Source organism: Hordeum vulgare, chromosome 5H (assembly GCF_904849725.1).
Source record: "Hordeum vulgare subsp. vulgare chromosome 5H, MorexV3_pseudomolecules_assembly, whole genome shotgun sequence".
In the NCBI taxonomy this organism is placed as follows: domain Eukaryota; kingdom Viridiplantae; phylum Streptophyta; class Magnoliopsida; order Poales; family Poaceae; genus Hordeum; species Hordeum vulgare.
Window position 1 is genome coordinate 218,655,934 of NC_058522.1, and position 15,318 is coordinate 218,671,251.

The 15,318-nt window shown below is 44.7% G+C and overlaps 1 protein-coding gene across 3 annotated transcripts; it reads right to left on the minus strand.

Annotated features, from left to right (window-relative positions):
* Positions 1–9,319: 9,319 nt before the first annotated feature.
* LOC123397507 (diacylglycerol kinase 2) lies at positions 9,320–14,085 on the minus strand. 3 transcript variants are annotated; one of them, XM_045092036.1, is made up of 8 exons: positions 13,904–14,085; positions 11,766–12,899; positions 11,276–11,651; positions 11,095–11,171; positions 10,749–10,868; positions 10,504–10,668; positions 10,232–10,369; positions 9,320–9,861 (listed from the first exon to the last, which is right to left on the minus strand). In XM_045092036.1, exons 2-8 carry the CDS (start codon positions 12,858–12,860, stop codon positions 9,709–9,711), a joined length of 2,124 nt encoding a protein of 707 aa, XP_044947971.1. In that variant the 5' UTR covers positions 12,861–12,899; positions 13,904–14,085; the 3' UTR covers positions 9,320–9,708. The 3 variants fall into 3 exon arrangements, with proteins under 3 accessions (XP_044947971.1, XP_044947972.1, XP_044947973.1); XM_045092037.1 differs by lacking the exon at positions 13,904–14,085 and adding an exon at positions 12,996–13,083; XM_045092038.1 differs by lacking the exon at positions 11,095–11,171 and having other exon boundaries at positions 10,749–10,879; positions 11,345–11,651.
* Between the last annotated feature and the right edge of the window lie 1,233 nt (positions 14,086–15,318).

Here is a 15,318-nt window from a genome sequence, read left to right on the forward strand (position 1 = left end):
GCGGCTCCTATCGGGATCGTCGACACGCCAGGCGGCCTTGCTGGATTAGTTTTACCTTTGACGAGATATCTTGTGCATCGGGATTCCGGTGATGCTTTCGGTAATCTCAGAGTTGAGGTTTTCCACTAGGGAATCCACGAGATCGCGAGCTTCGTGATTGAGGATTTCTATGCGGCTTGTGGTAATTTGTGATGGACTAGTTGGAGCACCCCTGCAGGGTTTAATCTTTTCGGAAAGTCGTGCCCGCGGTTATGTGGCAACGTGGAAACTTTGTTTAACACTGGTTCTAGATAACTTGAAGTTAATTAATTAAAATATGCCAACTGTGTGCGTAACCGTGACTGTCTCTTTCGTGAGTTCCTTCTCTGATCGAGGACACGGTGGGGTTATGTCTGATGTAGCTAGGTGTTCAGGATCATTCATTTGATCATCAGTAGTTCACGTCCATTATGCGTAGATCTTCCCCCTCTTATTTCTTGTACTCGTAAGTTAGCCACCATATATATATGCTTAGCCGCTGCTGCAACCTCCCCACTTAACCATACCTCACCTAATAAGCTTTGCTAGTCTTGATACCTTTGGAAATGAGATTGCCGAGTCCCCTATGGCTCACAGATTACTACAACACCAGTTGCAGGTACAGGTAAAGGTTACTTGACGCGAGCGCGTTGATTGTTCATTTGGAGTTGCTTCTTCTTCTTCTTCTTCTTCTTCTTCTTCATCGATCTAGGATGGGTTCTAGGCCAGCAGCCTAGGATAGCAAGGATGGACGTCGTTCTTCTTTTGTCGTTTCTTTTCGTACGTAGTCGAACCCTGCTCTTACTCTTGATGATTATGTAATGTACTGATGTGACTCTGATGTAGCTTGTGGCGAGTGTAAGACAATTCTATTATATATCTCTTCTTTTCAGTACATGTACTTCTAACGATATCCATTCTTGTGACACGACGAGATGCGCTTCTATCCCTGACGAGGCCCCCATGCCAAATTGAGGATAGGGTCGCATCTTGGGTGTGACAGTTCTTAGGTGGGAATTCAAGTAGTTACTTATACAACAATCTTCCAACAAATGCATGATGTTAGGTTGGGGTTCGACATCCAGTGGATTCGTTTGTTCACGGTCGACTTACACCAGTTCTCGTTGTGTCTTAAAGAGTCCTTGTAGCTTGCTACTACTCGGCGATGCTTCATATGTCGTGTGCACTGCCTTGCACAGGATGGCTACTGTAAGGATCAAGCCCGTGCGATCTTGTCCACGAAAATATCGAGCGGAATCTCTCTCCTGAGTTTGTTCTGGCTAATTTGCAAGCCTCATCCTTTGTTTTGTTGGAGTATGGCAATTCGAGTTGCTTCGATGTCAAGTGGTGATTTCATATCTTTCCTAGAGGTGTTCTCGTATTCTGTGGGAATGCAAATTATGTTCCTCAAATCAACTTGTCTTTTCAATTTCTTGTCAACCGAAGTCGTCATGTCAATTCTTTTTCAACCGGTGCACTTTTCTTCAAGTTATTCAATCTTCGTCAGTATTTTGCAAGATCAATCTCTCTTTTCCTTCCGGAGTTGTCTCATCTGTCCCAAGTTGTCTTTGTTTTTCCTGCCCTCCCACCCTTTTCCTCAGTGATTCAATTTTCATCCAAGTTTCTTCCGCTATCTTTTCTTCCGTGTCCTATTCGGTGATTCATTGTGAAGATCATCAGGAGCTTTGTGTTCATATTTATTCATTCTTGTCATCTTTTCCGGTGAATTCAATTCAGTTGTTTGTGTCATCATATCCTTTTCATTCTTCAATTCTTTCCCATGTTGAAAATTCTTATCAAGTCTTTCCTGTTTTTCGTCTCTCCATTCTATCCGGAGTGTTGAAGATATCTCAGAAGTTCTTGTTTTCAATTCTTTCAATTATTTCAAGGTGCTCACCTCATCTAGTTTTCTTTATATCGGTGCAATCTCTCTTTTCTAATCAGTTGTTTGAACGGTGGTTTCCATTAGTGGGCCCATAACCCACAGGTTCTTTCTAGGATCTTTTCCGGCTCTTGTAATCTTTTCCGGAGATCTCTTAATATTTTCAGGTGTGATATAAGTATGGATTCCATCAGTCATATTCCTTCTTCAAGATCAATTTGAATTAATTCTCTTATTTGGCTCAACCTTTCATTCTTCATTATTCCGTAGTATCTCAGTTATTCTTGTTGGCGTTCTTCTCATCTTTTTCAGCTTGGAAGACCAAAGGAGTGTTTCTCTTAAATCTTGTCCATTCTTGTGAAGATTGTCATATCACCTTTGTGTTATCTTCTTAATTGTTGTCAATCATGAGTATTCCATCCATATCTATCTGGTGCATTTCAATGTTGTCTTCATTTCTTGATCCTCCGAAGGCCATCATTTCAAAAGATTTCTTCGTTCTCAGCTTTCAGCTTTCATTCTCAAATTCTTCTCAGTTGTTGTCTCTTCGTTCGTCTCTCAATTATTTTGGTGCCTTTTTCAAGTTTTCACTCAGGTGGATCATGGTCTCTTCATTCTCATGTATCTCCATTCATTCTTGGTGTTCTCATTCATTTGCAATTCTTACCAGTGCTTCGTTGAAGATTTCTTCAGTTTGTGCTCATATATCTCCTCAATCATTTCGAGAAGAATAAGTGGTACGCTAAATTCGTTGCTTGTCATCAATTAAACTTGATGAAGGATAGGCATAAGATAATTATTATTCTTGTTCATAGTGATCTGAATTCTTCTTCCGAAGTGGCTCATGATATCAACTCTTTGTCTCAATATGTTCTTCAAGATTCTTGGGGTAGTAGTTTTCATTTTCTTCCTTGTTCTTTTTTTGCCAAGATCTAGTTTCTATTCTTTCTAACGGAGGCTTTGTGATGTTGCTCTTTGGGTCAATCATCTTGTTCCATCAAGATCATGTTCTCTCATGGTTTATTCAATTTAGTTAGTTTGTTGTGAATCTTGTCAAGTTCTTCTCATCTTATCGAATTTTTTGTCCCCTTTTCCTACGGAAGTGCTGCCAAAATTTTGTATGAATCCTTGTTTGTTTCTCATATCATTCCTCATCTCTTTGCAACCTTCAAGGATATTTGGTTTCACTCATTTGTCAAAGGAGCAACTAAGTTTTGCCTCTTGCTCTTTCTCTTCCTCTTCCCCTTTCATTCATGGATCTCGGGTCGAGATCCTCTTGTAGTGTAGGAGAGTTCTGACAGCCCGAGACCGACGCTCCAGAAATTTCCCCTCTTTCCCGTTGTTGGCATGTGTTTATTTGTATTAGTTGCATCATCATCGCATCATCTGCACTGCGCCGGCATCCCGTTGCCGCCAGTTTTCGAAAATTGCATCCGTTATTAGTTGTCGGTTCTCTCCGTGTTTGTCGTTGCCCGTTTTGAGCCCAACCACACACGCACGCGCATGCGGCATCGTCAAAATCTTGTTTTTAAAAGTGTGTTCAAAATATTCTCTGATTGAGTCAGAACTTGGCGTGCGGTCTTATTTAGATATAGGTAGGCCGCTGCCAATTTTGTCGCAATCGGAGTCCATCTGGTACCCGAACGGTCGACCGTAGCGACACTGTATTCGGACTATCGTCAGACGTTATTCGGTGTTTAAAGATCGCGTTGCCGGGTGTCGTTTTCCCTCTCGTCCCCGGCTAGCCTACTCTACACAGCCACTTAGCTTTTCCCCCATTCGAAACCGTCCGATTTAGATCGCGCGGTTGAAACTGGGGCGAAAAACTACTAAACCTAGCCCCCTTCCCTATTTAAACAGCTCTCCCCTTCCATTTTTGCCTCTCTCTCTCTCTTCCTCAAAATCCGCGCCCACCAAACCCTAGCCTCCTCTCTCCTCCCCACCGCAGCCTCCTCCTCAGCCGCCGGGCCCATCGAGCCCATCTGGAGCCCGCCAGAGCCTGACCGCGCCCCTGCTTCCCTGGCATCCCGCCGCCGCCCCGCTCCCGAGCGCAGCCGAGGGGAGGAGCTCCCCATCGTCGAATCACGTGCCGCGTCGCCCGACCGTAGCCCCTTGTCTCCGTCCCACTGGGGTCCCCCTCCTGCGCTGTCGCCGGCCGGATCCGGGTCAAATCTGGTCCGAGAGCCTTCCCCGTGACCAGCCCGGGCCCGCCCTCACCAGATCTGCAACGCGCCGGCGCTCATGTGCCTCGGGCGGGACGAGAAGGAGCCTCCCCGCTCAACCGCCTCGACCGCGCCTGCCCCCGCGTTGACCGCGCCTGCCAGCGCCATCGAGTGGGCTGGCCTCCCGTCGCGCGCCCTCGACCCGTTCCCCGACCGGCCCAGCCTCGCTCGCCTCGCGCAGCCTCGCGTGGACCAGCAGCTTCCCTAGGCCAGCGCCACGTCGGCCTCCTCTAGGCCGCCTCCTCTCCCAGGCCGGCCCAAGAGCTAGGTGAGCCACCCCTCCCAAGCCCCATTACATGTCGCCCTGGGCGTCTCATAGCTGTTGTGCGCCTGCGGTTTCGGCCCGTTTAGAATATAGATTTATCCCTGCGATTTATTTCATTTTTTAGAAAATGCTAGATTTTCAAACGAGCGTAGATTTCAAACCGTGCGTCGGATCGCGATGATTTAGATATGCAACTTGTGTAATTTTCCACGTAGATTCATATTTTGCAACTTGCATGCATGTTTGGAGTGGTTTGACTCGCCGAATGCCTAGTTTTGTATGCTGTCCTAATAGGGGATTATCCCATATTTATTTTCGTGTGTGTCCGGATTGCTCAAACCCCATAGATGAAATGCTCACATTTTTAGGGACATTTTTCCATGCATTTTAGGGTAGTTGTTTGCATTTTTTTTTTGCATGTAGGTTCCGCAGCTAGTTTGTTATATCACGTATAGGACATATTATCACATATACGTGTGGCGATATTTTTATTTTGCAACCCCTCATGTTATATATGTTTTCGACGTAGAAAAATCCATAGAATTTAAATGTGCATTTAGTTTTGTCTTTTGAGCAAGTTAGTGCGCGTAATATTTTGCCATGTTGCCCTTTTATTTATTTTGTGGGATTTATTCCGTGCATTATATGTATGAGTTGTCAATTAGAGATATGCCCTTGGGTGTGTAGGCTAGCCTTTGGTAATTTTGGTTGCAGTAGAAATCCATGTTTAGGTGTTGTTTGCTTGCGCTCAACATGCTAGAAAATAGTGCTGATTTCGAGATGTTGGAATATTTCTGTCTGAAATCTGTTATATTTTGTTGCTGACTTGTCATGAGTTTATCTGGTGATCTGTAGCTCTTTTGAGGTTGGTGCAATGGATTTAGTTGTAGCCCTTAAGATTCTCTAGCATGCTGTGAGTTTTCATGTCATTTGGAGATCTGTATAATATAGTTCTGCTGCTGTTAATATGCCTTGAGATCGAAAACTGCTCTGTCATAAACTGATATTTTCACTAAGTCTGAAACTGTGTGTGAGATGCCATTTTGTGAGTTCTTTTCCTAGTGATCCAAGCTTCCATGCTAAATGTTATTAGTAGTATGTGGTAGTGCATCTTGCCCTCTACTTTATCATGCCTTGTTTGAGCATTTTGGATTTGTGTAGCTAGTTGTTCGAGGGTGTAGAAAATGCTATGTGGCTGATTTTGGTAGATTATGTCTACTTCTTGTTTAGCTCGTAGTTGTTAAACCGTTGCTCCATTTTGATCGTGTCCTATATGAAACTTGCTTAGAATCTCGTGTAGTTTCATATTATCTTGTTGGTTGTATGTTTTGAAATGCTTGTGACTGTCGTTGCACACATATTACATTCATGCCATCATATCTTGCGGTGTTCGTATCTTTTGTTCCGTAGCTCCGTTGAAGATGTTCTCTATGTGTAAATTGATTGAAACGATGCATAGAATCACGAGAACCTATTTATTTTTATGTTTAACAAATATTATAATATGTTATTTCAGATCTGGACAGAATTATAAATTAACGTGTGGGGTCATCTCGGAGATGATATATGTCGTTTCCGACCTCATTTAAAATGCCTAGATAGGTATTTGAATTGCGCTTCACCTCTTGCCATGTTTAACCACAATTTAATATTGTCGTGTACCTAATCAGGATAGAAATGAATAATTCGTCTGTGGAGTTTCGTCAATATGCAACTCGTTGCATTTGCACTTCACTTAATGTGTAGTGTTTGATTGTTGTGAATTGCCATGCCATACCGTGCATAAATGTAACCGCTCATGCATCATTGTATTGTGCATCGCGTGATGAAGATCTGTGTTGATGCTTGTTTCCGGTTTCCTTCATCTCGATAGAGTTCCGCAAGCGTGTCGGAAAGTAAGGACCCGTTCGACTACATCGGTTCGACTGCTTCACGGAGTCATTCTTCTTCCAAGCGGGATCTTAGGCAAGATGACCATTTCCCCATACACCATTACTATCATTGCCATGCTAGTTTTACCGTTTCTATCTTTATGTCTCGCAGCCTACCGCCTGTTAAATATCAGCCTCCCAACATTGCCATGAAAACCTTCAACCTGTTCACAACCTAGCAAACCACTGTTTGTCTATGTTACCACTTGCTTAACCATGTGTTAACGTTGCTAGTTGCAGATGCAATTGCTTCCATGTAATAACATGGGTTCCTTGTCATATCACCATATTATTGCTAAATAATTTAATGCACCTATATACGTGGTAAAAGGTGGAAGGCTCGGCCTTTCTAGCCTGGTGTTTTGTTCCACCTTTGCCGCCTTAGTTTTCGCTTACCGGTGTTATGTTCCATAATGAGCGCTCCTAACATGCTTGGGGTTGTTATGGGGACCCCCTAGATTCTTGTTGTAGGATAAAGCTCGTCTGGCAAGGCCCAACATTGGTACTACATTCGCCCAACATAATAATACTCTTAATACTAAAAAGCATAGGGCGTCATGAACCCGAGGAGTAATTCTACATAATACAGGGAGGGCCAGTGCTGATGGCGCTGGTCCAAAACAGAGCCACTTGCGGGGCCACCCGGGGCAACTTGGGGGATTTCTATCCGGCCACCGTACGTATTGCTCATCCGTCATGTCCTGAGAACGAGATACACGGCTCCTATCGGGATCGTCGACACGTTGGGCGGCCTTGCTGGACTTGTTTTACCTTTATCGAACGTCTCGTGTGAGGGATTCCGAGGATGCTTTGAGCTAAACTTAAGGTTGAGGTTTTCTAATAGGGATCCGAGGAGATCATGGGTTTCCCTGATCGAGGTCATTTCGTCGCAGCGTGTGGTAGTTTGTGATGGACTAGTTGGAGCATCCCTGCAGGGTTAAATCTTTCGGAAAGCCGTGCCCGCGGTTATGTGGCAACATGGAAGCTTTGTTTAACACTGGTTCTAGATAACTTGAAGTTAATTAATTAAAATGTGCCAACTGAGTGCGTAACCGTGACTGCCTCTTTCGTGAGTTCCTTCTCCGATCGAGGACACGGTGGGGTTATGTCTGACGTAAGTAGGTGTTCAGGATCATTCATTTGATCATCAGTAGTTCACGTCTGTTATGCGTAGAACATCCCCCTCTTATTCTTGTACTCGTAAGTTAGCCACCTCACATATGCTTAGTCGCTGTTGCAACCTCACCTCTTAACCATAGCTCACCTATTAAGCTTTGCTAGTCTTGATACCTTTGGAAATGAGATTGCTGAGTCTCCTGTGGCTCACAGATTACTACAACACCAGTTGCAGGTTCAGGTAAAGTGCTATTAAGACGTGAGCGCGATGATTGTTCATTTGGAGTTGCTTCTTCTTCTTCTTCATCGATCTAGGATGGGTTCCAAGCCGGCAGCCTGGGATAGCAAGGATGGACGTCGTTTTCTTTTCTCGTTTGTTTTCGTCCATAGTCGGACCCTGCTCTTCTTCGTGATATTTTATGTATTGTAATGATGTGACTCTGATGTAACTTGTGGCGAGTGTAAGCCAATTCTATATACTCTTCTCTTCAGTACATGTACTTGTAACGATATCCATTCTTATGAAACGACGAGATGCGCTTCTATCCCTGTCGAGGCCCTCGTGCCAAAATAAGGATAGGATCGCATCTTAGGCGTTACACTGTGGCTCACATATTACTACAACAAAGTTGCATGAATATGTAATGTGATGCTTTGACATGAGAGCGATGCTTGTTTGATTTGGAGTTCTTCTTCTTCTTCATCATCGATCATAGAATGGGTTCCAGGCTAGCAGCCTGGGATAGCAAGGATGGATGCTGCTTTTATCGTTTCATTTCGTTTGTAGTCGAACCCTGCTTTCATGTATGATGATTCCAATGAATGTTTGTATTTGAGATGATCATGATTTAGCTTGCCGCGAGTGTAAGCCAATTCCATATACTCATCTCCTCTTTACATGTACTTGTAACGATATCCATTCTTGCGAAACGACGAGATGCGCTTCTATCCTTATCGAGGCCTCGAGCCAAAATAAGGATAAGACCGCATCTTGGACATTACACGACACCACACATCTGGGCACGACCACCCTGGACGCGCCCTGTTATGTGCTCCCTCTCTCGTGCAGCGTCTGGTATCCTCCTGAAACTTCCAGGTCTTCTTTGGTCCAGAAAAAACCGTAAAATAAATTCGTGACAATTGGACTCCGTTTGGTACTGTAAACCAGTTTCGTGACAATTCGACTCCCTTTGGTACTGTAAACCTGAAAAGCCAAAAAACATGCAGAAAATAACAACTCACACTAGGCACTGGATTAATAGGTTAGTGCTAAAAAATAATATGAATTGGTATATAAACATCCTAAAAACATCCTAAAATGATACTATTATAGCATGGAACAAAAAAAAATATAGATACGTTGAAGAAGTATTACTTACCTAGGACGACGTGAAGTTCAAATGTTACCACTTGGAATGAGTGCTTAGCTATCTCAAAAACAATCAACACCATAGTTCATGTTTACTTAGTTCTGAGAGGCACTTAACTTAAGTTTTCTTTCAACCGACTCATCTTCAAAACAGGAGATCAAAAGAATCATTTTACGAAGAGGGTGTCAAGAATGAAAATCGAGGGGAATGAATGAAGAGAAAGATGTCGCTTTAGGTGACGGCATCTAGGAGAAACCATGATTGCGTGAGAATCAATTTGTGGCTATATGAATGAAGACCACATGCCATGATGTTGAACACACAATTCTTGGTTAGAACAATTATTTGATCACTTTGTTTTATTTTCATTCTGTTGCAACACACGCACATTCGTCCAGTTTTCAGTAAAAGGCACACAATTTTCCTGTATTCACCACGGGCATTCATCTACCCTTTCAGTAAAATGGACACAAATTTTAAGCACGAATATGGATTGCAAACATACATCAAGAACATAATCAGCAGGAATACCACCATGAGCTTCTTCAATACAACAACACAAAATTTTAGACGCTAGCTGCAAAGCTATGCCTTGTTGTTGAAGACACTTACAAAAGCAGTACATGCAATTAGGGTGCCCTAAGGTCTCTACAAAATTCTCTGGGATTCTTTCTCACCTTGATAGCCACTTCAACTGGCACCCCAGCCAACAAAGAAGCAACCAACCTATCCAAATTCAGAAAAAGGTACAGTCAACCATAAGCGTGGGAAACCTTCCATTCCCTCGTTGTATACATCAACATCTACCACATGCCTTTTCATCTGTGCAAAAGGGACTTCTCAACACAAAAGGGTTTGGTATCAACAGTGTTAGATTTCTGAGGGGAGAGGGCAGTATGGACTGTCAGGAGGATAAACGGAGTGCTATCTCGTGGAGGAGCAATCTCTTCTGAGCAGCGTCAATAACACCATTGCACTCTGCATTCACAAGGACGTCACTCATGACTGCCGCAGCATGCCCAGTGGGCTCTTCAGATGGCCTCCTCAACATGAACATCTGCACAGCAGCAAGGCAGTGTCAGAAACGATTACACTATGTGTTTGCACTTGTTATGTAATGAACTTCTGTCGGAATGCCAGATGAAGTGTGTTGAAATAGTTATGAAGTTTGTCAGCCAGCTGTGTGGCCTGTGTTTTATTATCATGTTTGACTGATGGACATAAGATGACTTAATTTAAGATTCCACCACCCAATTTTAATTCAGAAATACACTAATTGAATTCACAACCCACAGTTTGTACAAGTCTATAGGAAAGCTCACATTATTTCACAAACTACAGTTAGATTAAACCTCATGTAGAAAAAAGGATATGTATATATGTGAATTCTATCACACATATCTAGTGCACATAATGAGGTAAAGTACCTGTCCACGGTGAGATATCTCAAGGCACCCAGGTGGCTGGATCCATGGTTCACCATCAACCTGAACAGGGAATGAACTGTGCAGGTGAAATCTTATAACTCTTCCTTGGGCTAGCCGATGTGCTCTCGATAGTCCTACCTATCAACCACAAGAAAACAATTGTATATGAGTTAACGCTAACGTTACCTTTAAAAGGCGATAACAAGAGATGTTCTGGAAAATCGAAATAGAGAATAAGTTAACATCGTGTTCGATATACAGAGTATGTTTACCTGCAGTTTGCCGAGATGCCATGTCCCAGATATACAGACCACCTCAAGTATTTTGTCATGCATTGATTGTGAACTGAAATCATCGTCATGATTATTGTCATTTTGCCAAAGATCAACACCACCCATGTAGCTAGCTATATTCAGAATGATCACACCTTCTGCATCCTGATAAGCACAGCAGATAAGAAGATCCGCCAAAGATAAATCAGAAGGTGAAGATACATAAAAGATATAGAGAAAGTTGCCTCTGGAATTTCAATGTTCTTTCCATCAACTTCAAGGCTAACATGCCATGGTAAATCGGAACATGACCTATCCATCATATCCTTAGCGCCTTCTCTAGCATATATCAGCTTGTTCACAAACTGCACCATGGAAATAATACCATTAACACTTTCTCTGAGCTAAAGAGTACTGGAGCATAGCATATCAAATGTTTATCATTGTCTGAAATGGATAAATTATTCAGGAATTTCAGAAGAAACTGTTCTTATGTGGGAATATGGTAAGTTCACGTGTGCCAAATGGGGGGATAAATTCTGCAGTAACATAGATGTAAGCTGCAAAAGGGGGAAAAGGGAATATCCCTACCTGACTGCTAAATTTATCTGGCCTTTCCTCCCTAGTTGTGTGGAAATCATATGCAACCTTGGCATCACATCCTATACCTACAAGTCAATAGAAACTAAATCAATTAAGCAACTTCTAGATGAGTGAGATACGTAATACATCAAATGTTGACTAAGATGGTGGAAGTTGAAGGATAGTCTACCTAGATAATTAGTCATAAATTTTACTTGCTTGGTGCATTGACCTTGTGCCCCATTCGTCTCTTTGATGGCTACATTCCAGCGATCAAGAACCGTAACTGCTGCGTGATCAATGCCATTTAAAAGTGCACATATTCCCCCTTGTCCTTCAACAGAAGACAAACCTCCACCCCAGCGGGTAACACGTGATAGGTCATTTCCTGTTCCTAGCGGAAGAATGGCAACAGGGGGAGGGGATTCATAGTTCTGTTTCTCTATGGCATCAAGAACCCATGCCACAGTTCCATCCCCACCGCAAACAAGAATTCTGAAGTGTTTTACATTTTGGAATAGTTGCAATCCAACTTCAGGACCCTGAGAAGCGCTTAGCTCGAATATCTGAAATAAGAATTCAACTGTCAGATCAAGATTAGGGCATCAAATCTGTTACTCCCTCCATTGCAAAATATAAGGTGTAGTCCATTTGGGACTGAAAGAACAAGGTCACAATACCTGTATGGGATTCAGCAGCATGTTCAGTCTTCTTCTAAGAGAAGGCCCATTACGGCCCCCACTCTTGCCGTTGATGAAAACAAGCAGCGGCCTCGAATCTTGTGGCAAATTTACAAGCTCATACTTCTTTTCCTCTCCGTTAGTAATGTCAGATCCACGTGTTTGCTTGAGAGTGTTTCCAGATAACTTGGGGTTTGCCAGAGTATACTTTCCATTCAGGTTCTGCAGTCTAGCAAATCCTTCAAGAACAGAGTCGAGAATTGAACTGTCTGCGGAAATCGGAATTGTCTTAACACCAGACTGATTCTTCATGCGTTTCTTGCTGCGGGGCCTTCTAATCCGACCCCTAACTGAAGAAGTGACAAACCCTTCTTTGATTGAGTTGAACACTCCACCGGTTGCCGGACCTTGACCAACTTGTTTCACCGATAGAGGTGGAACAATAAGTCTACTGAGCAGGCCAAGATCACAAGTGTTCCCCGTCTCCTTCAACAGCTTTGCATGACAATCGACATGGATCTGCCTCTGGCACCAAAGACAGCGCCATATAGGAGAGACGCCAAGGAATGGCACACCACAGGGCTCATCGCAGTAATAACAGAAGGTTGATATCTCCGTGCTATCGTCCATCTCCACCCACCTCTCCGACCAGTGATGCAGCAAAGTGGAAGCACCAGCCTGCGTGACACACTTACAGTCCTTGTCAGCGCCCTGTAAGCAGTACCAATGAGCCGCCACTCCACACACAGAGCACCGGCAAACAACATCAGCATCAGGGGCCCTCGAGCCTACACCCTGAGGCGAGCCCAGCAACGACAGGCACACACAGCACGTCGAAGGTTGGCCAACACGGAAGCAGTCCACAGTCCAGGTATGGCTTGAGCAGGGGCACCGTAGCGCCTTGGACGCAGCCTTCTTCTCCCTGGTGGCCGCCTTGAGCCAGTAGAGCGACGCCTCCCTCTGCAACCTGAGGAGACCGTAGATGAGCGCGGCCAGGCCAAAGGAACCGACTGTGATGAGCCACCCGAAGAATTCAATCCCAGAAGGGTCAACCCAGCGGGTCATGTTTATCAACAGTGATCCCACCAGGTCCATGGCAGTTGGCCAGGTTTGGTTGGCCTCAAAAGGCAGAACCTGCAGCAGAAAGAAGCCAGAATCACTAACAAAATCCGCTCCTAATGCAAGAATCTTACTGGAAGTCTGGAAGACACAAAAAGATAACCATCTTACGGTTGAAATGTGGCGCTGCTGTGTCTTATCTTACACAATAATTTTCGGACATCATTATATGATACGTGGTACACAATAATGATTCTGATGGTTTTTTTTTTTGGGGGGGGGGGGGGGGGGGGCACGAGATATTTTGAATGAGAAGTGAAGTCGCTTCTCCTATTTTGGGTCTGTTTGGGACTGCTCTGCTCCTTAAAATTCAACTCTGCTCCAGAAAAGACAAGCCAAACGGGGTAACTCCACGATATATCGCTCCGCAAAAAAACTAGAATCTAGAATAGAACTTCAAAGTTTTTATGAAGCTTGCGAGAGGGTGCTCCAAAAAACTCTAAAAGCTAGAGTTGGGGGGAAATTACCCACCACTGCCACCAGTAAGTGGATACCCTTTCGTTTATTTCCCTTTAACCAATCAAATAGATTGTTTCCATCAGATTTTTTATTTTTAAAGCTGGAGCTAGATGGAAGCCAAACATTATCTTAATAATGCTATAACTTCTGTATGAAACTGCTTCAAAGTGAATTTGACGAAGTGAAGCTGATTTTGATGAATTGAATCAGTCCCAAACAGACCCATTATAAGGGGAGAAAAATGGCAACATATAAGCAAATTCTCGCTCCAATTGTGGTCTCCTCTCTGGCGCGCTCACTAATTGACCACCTTGGATTCACCACTAATTTCTAACGTGTTGGGCGGAAGGCGAGGAACCAAATCGGAGCCAGAAGGTAACCGGGTCAAAACGAGACAATGAAACGGGAGGGCAGCACAAAGTGGATCGGAGCCGCCAGATCCCGCATTCGCCGTCCCGGAATTCCAAACCCGGCGAATCGTACACCACACCACAACAGTAACCCGGCCCCACGAAGAACCCGGTAGGATCACGGCACGGGGCACCAGCAGGAGCACGCACCTCGTGGTGGGCGCGGGTTTGTTCTCGCTTCGGACCGCCTGTCTCGCGGCTCCCCTAGGTCTCGTCTCGTCGTCAAGTGCTGGCTGCTGAAGGAGGGGGGAGTCGAGAGACGATGAAGACTCGGGCTGGTCGCGGTGGCTTGCGGCTCGTTTAAAAAGGAGCAATGTCCACGATCGATGGTGGGTGGCTGGGTGCCCGTGCCCCCTTTCCACCACAACTAGACAATAGTATAGCCAGCTGTTGCTATAAGTCATTATCATATCATCTATAGTCCATCTTATAGCTAACATATACAATAGTTCATTGCAAAGATGTACTACTTCTTTTATTATATGATCCATCTTTCATCCTCACAAAATGCCTAGGAGCACGTGCTAGAGCTAGCTCTTAGCTAAGAGTCCGTTTACCTTCTCTCTCATCTTCTCTTTCCTCTAACTAAATAAAAGTATATTAGTTTATTCCTTATATCTAGCTGACTCAGCTTTATTGTACTTGCTCTTACACCAACTTTAAAGCATCTACACCGATCCTCAAATCCAACCCCTCAAAGTTCTGCATCCGTGGATACTGACCAATCACGTCTTAAATAATGTAGTTTATATTTGGACATGTTAAATTTTATATTTTAAATCCATACAACTCATGCAACTATTACGTCGACGCTCACACGTCGTTCGGCTACCTCATCACTACCAAACATGCCATCGGACTACTAAAATTTGGCATGTTTGGCTATGGTAAAGATCATACACGACTCCCCTTATCCTTCCCGTCGCCCTTGCCGTCCTTATCGTAGAAGTACCGGTCGAAGATGCAGTATGCATCGAACCGAATCTACTCGTCGCCGGAGCTGTCCTCACCTCCGCTCACCTCCTTCTCCTCCTTCGATGGCAATCCAGCCATTTCACGGACAACCCGATTTTGCTCGCGTGCGAGGGCGCGCGTGTTCCGCCGCTGCCATTTCTTCAAAATGCGGGCGTAGATGGCTTCCTCCTGTGCGGCCACCCGCTCCGCCACATCGGCCGCCTCCGCCTCCGTCATTTCCTCCGCGGGACATGCCTCGGCGATCCTTATCCTCTCCTTCTCACGGCGGGCAGCCCGTTCCCGGTGGGACTCGAAGTCTGCGGTTCCGATCGATGGATTCGCCCGCTGGGACATGGATGATCTCGCCCACAGGAACTGAGTGCCCTTTGAGCGGACGCTATGGAGTCGCAGCGGACAGATCCTGCCGTCGGTCGGGCGTTGTCCTCGCAGGAGTGGCAGAGTGCAATGTGAAGTGCCATTGTCTCCTCCACTCCGCATGGGACGACCCCGAGTCGATGTATCGGGACTAGTCGGAGTCGAATCCACTGGAGCCATGCCGGAGAAGGTCGGAGATCGCCGAAGGTGAGCTTGGGTGGCGGATGGGAGTGGAG